The 4,187-nt window shown below is 37.2% G+C and overlaps 1 protein-coding gene across 1 annotated transcript in view; it reads right to left on the bottom strand.

Moving 5' to 3' along the window:
- LOC104950265 (KN motif and ankyrin repeat domain-containing protein 1-like) overlaps positions 1–3,241 on the bottom strand; it is a gene marked incomplete at its 5' end in the record, with an annotated part of 5,017 nt that extends 1,776 nt beyond the window's left edge. Inside the window, 4 exons of the mRNA XM_010776758.1 lie at positions 519–719; positions 1,396–1,538; positions 2,493–2,712; positions 3,154–3,241. Coding sequence (XP_010775060.1) covers positions 519–719; positions 1,396–1,538; positions 2,493–2,712; positions 3,154–3,241 — 652 coding nt within the window. The remainder of the gene's footprint in view (positions 1–518; positions 720–1,395; positions 1,539–2,492; positions 2,713–3,153) is intronic.
- Positions 3,242–4,187: the final 946 nt, after the last annotated feature.

Here is a 4,187-nt window from a genome sequence, read left to right as displayed (position 1 = left end):
TGGTTGTTTATATGTTTTTATTTTTATTTTGTAATTGTTACGTTTATTCTGGTTTGTTTTGTGTTTCATATCTTTTATGTGATTTCATACTTATTTTATGTTATTTGAGCTGAGCTGTGTGATTTTATATTTGATGTATCTCTGTACAGCACTTTGGTCTGGAGGTTTTAAAGTGCTTTATAAATAAAGTTGGATTGGATCTACGCCATGCTTACAGGACACATTTTTGGGCTTCAGTATCTTACCCCAAAACACTTCAACACTTCCTCCTGCAGAGGATGGTGATGGAACCACAACCATTCTGTTGTTAGACAACTATTCTTCCCCCTGAGCCTCCTACATATTCCATTAAATACAATTGATTTGCCTTTGTCTCCTTGATATATTGAATGTTAACTCTGCTTTTATAATACTACATGGATGTGAAATTTAACACAAAGTGGGAATCCCTTAGTTTCAAAGCTTGAAGCCACCACATTTTTAGAGGCTGCCCAGAGGCGAGATACTGACTCACATACACTGTCATTCAGGGTGGCATCACAGTGGTCTTGTGCCAGCAGCAGTCTGACGATGTGAGCGTGTCCGTGCTCGCTGGAGCACATGAGCGCCGTGGAGCCCTCGTCATCCTGCAAGTTGACGTCGGCCCCTCGGTCCAGCAGAGCCCGCACCATGTCCGTCCTGCCGTGACTCACAGCCAGCATCAGAGCCGTCTGACCAGCCTGCACGCAGACCACAGGGTCAGACAGGAAACAGGGTTAATGATGCAGAGTTGGCACATGTCAGACATTTCAAATAAGGAATCACAGCTTGGTGGTGGAACCATAGAGCTCACACTTTCTCCATTCTTCACTAATTGAAGATATACACACATCAAAACATATAGTAATTCTTTATTGCATGGTTCTGCAATTTCCTAAAATTAATCTTATATATTTTCCTTGATTTTGTAACATGGTACTAATTATGTCTATGCAAGAAATTGTAATTCATTGCACAGCCCATTGTCTTTATTTCACTTTCACAATTTCATGGAATTAGCCAAGATGTTTATGAAAACGTGGAAACAAATAAATGCATGAACCTAAAGTAGTTGTAGGACTTATTTTCATTAGTTTGCTGCTAACTTCCCTTAATACTTCTGCCCTTTATGACCAAAAACTAGAAATGGGTGTTACATGTCCTTCTACGTAGTCTTAAATTGCTCCTGAACTAAAACTTTTTTAAACTTGCAGTAACCCTAGCAACCTAAAAAAGTAAAACACATCCAATTTTATGTTATTAACGGGTCAACGACATGCTGTTTTTTTTATTTCAGAAGTACCCAGAACATTATTAGGGCCCATTGAGTGAATCAGCAGGGCCCCACAGCCCCTACCCCTATGAGAGCACTCTGACCTGGCTGGCCTTGGCATTGACGTCTCCTTTTGTGAAGAGCTGCTCCACAACTCTCAGTTCCTCTGGACTCTCCACAGCCGCGAGTGCAGCCAGCATGATGGGCGTGTACCCGGCTTTGTTCTGGTGATCAACGTTACACACCTCTGCAGCCACGGTGGTCAATTGGCGAGAGTAGAAAAAACGTAGAGTAAAGCAAGAATAAGTAAGGATGAAAAACATTTAAAACTTTATTTATTTATTGCTTGTACTCGCAAAGTCTTTCCTTTATATTGACTAAAAAGTTTCAAATTGAAACACTCCGATTGTGTCTTCTGACATCGAATGCACACTCATCAAGTGCACAGCCACAACATTACAAATATATTTTAGGTTGCTCAAAGGGCCCACTCTCTACATAGTTTACATTTGAACTTGCCTACACGAGCCACATGAAGTGCATCCTGTAAAGCACAGAACTACCTTCACTAACAATTTCAGAAGAGGTTCAATTATTCATTTTATGCAACGTACTAACAATCTCTAATCATGCTTCTGAAATGTTCAAAAATAACATTGTATATTTTTGCAATAGTGGGTTAGTGTTTAGTTTGCTGATTGTTATGCTCCCATTCAACCATACAGAGGAAGGATCAATCTCTTTTGAAAAATGTAGCAAAGCTTTTTGATACAAATAAGTAAAAATGCTATATCCCCTCCATCAGAAGTGGATTTCTAAAGTACATCTTCGTATCTGTCGTAAATATTGTTATTTTCAAGACAGATTTAATGCTAAAACCCAACATATTTTGTCGCTGGTAATGCAGCAGCCTGCCAAATGTATTTCCTTCATCCTGTTTTCGCAAAAATCTATTATCCTTATTAGACTTTGTAGTTTGAAAAGTGTGCACCTGGGATAGGCAATAGCATACAAACAATTTCCTTATTTTAAGTCATTATTGTCAAACTGTGAGCTTTTTTGACTAATTTGTTGTATAAAAAACACCATATGATGCACTCACTTATTCACTCAGTGTAACCTAATTGCTCCCGCTATTAGGGAGCATACTGTAGATACACAGAACCAGAGCACTAATGCAACACCCTCTACATTGCTGTACCTGCATCAAGCAATTTCTTGACAATTGCAAAGTGGGAGTGGGACACACTGTAGTGCAGAGCTGTGTTTCCATTGCCGTCAGCCATATTAGCTATATGTTGCAATACTGAAGGTGAAATGACCCGAAATGCAGACAAGTAATCATCCATTGAGTCAGGAGTGGCTGTCTTTTGGCTGGATACAGAAAACCACTCTTGCTCGATTGTTTGTAGACAGTCATGCTGCAAAAGGACAAAAAAAGACATGAATGTGTTATTTGCTACTATAAAAGTCAACATAATTTAAAGTACTTTGAAGATAAAGGAGAAACTTCTTCTTACAAGAATGTAAGAGAAATAACGTTGAACTTCATTCTCTCTATTTTTTAACCAAATGATCCTAGCAGCAAGGAGCCTCTTTTACTCCTTTCAAAAATGTCATTCCTTTCAAGCGCGAGAAAAATGTAATAACAGAAAATGACAGAGCCGACACATTCCTGTGCCTTTTCTATCCAATGCAAAAGCCATTTCTTTTTTAAATAGTATGCTTGAACACACCCTGCCTTAGCATACCTCCGCAGCCATGCAGTGACATTCAATTCCACATGCACACACATTCATACACACATGCACATATAGTGACCTTCAACAGCCCTCAAGCTGAATATACTGAACAAAACATACCAATTCTCTGCTGGATAATGGTGGGTCATCACTCAGGTGCATCTTCAAGGCTTGACAAGCAGAAAACATCTTTTCACTTAACTTACACCTGAAAATAATGAAGGCTAAAGGTTACACAGTGTGAGTTCCAGTGTTAATTTTGGCAGCTGTTTTTGATTTAGTCTTAGTCTTTAGACAAAAATGGTTATTAGTTTTAGTCACATTTTAGTCATTTCTATCCTTCATAGGATTAGTTTTAGTTGAAGAAAACTCAAAACGTTTTAGTCTACTTTTAGTCGATGAAAAATTACATTTTAGTCAACTTTTAGTCAAAAATGTTTTCTCTCTTTAAACCAATTCAGTTAGGCAAATACAGGTTTCTGACATTGGAATCAAGGTGACAGCCTCAAGTGTTGAAATTCGTAAAGCAACATTTCAATCTCTTAACACTTTACTTGTGTAATATCTAGGGATGGGTATCGTTAAGGTTTTCTACGGTACTACTAGTCTTATCGATACTGCTTATCGATCCAGTACTTTAACGGTATTCTTGTATTTACTTTTTGTTATTTTTTTAAAGGGAAAAACTAACTAATTGTTAACCGAATTAATTGCTTTATTTAAATGTAAAATAAATTAAATATATACAATTACGTTAAAATATTGTACTGTACTTGAGTAAAATGTTGAGGTACTTGTACTTTACTGGAGTATTTAAATGTTTTGCTACTGTATACTTCTACTCCACTACAGTTCAGAGGTAAATGGTGTACTTCTACTCCACTACATGTATTTAATACCTTTAGTTACTTTACATATGTGGATGAATGATGTGAAATATAATCAGGTCTTAAAATCAGACTTTAGTTCCACCTGGAGTAAATCCACAAGCTACCCTGCAGTATACAAAGTCATTAAAACTAGCTGAACCTTTACCAGCTTTGAGAACACTTTAATGATCAATCATTATAAAACATATCATATATATAATTCTGAAATGGACCAATCTGCACAATGACTACTTTTACTGCCGCTACTTTAACTATATTTTGATA

This window comes from Notothenia coriiceps, unplaced genomic scaffold (genome assembly GCF_000735185.1).
Source record: "Notothenia coriiceps isolate Sejong01 unplaced genomic scaffold, NC01 NC01_scaffold00017331, whole genome shotgun sequence".
Classification (NCBI taxonomy): Eukaryota; Metazoa; Chordata; class Actinopteri; order Perciformes; family Nototheniidae; genus Notothenia; species Notothenia coriiceps.
This window is presented reverse-complemented; position numbering and strand designations above follow the sequence as displayed.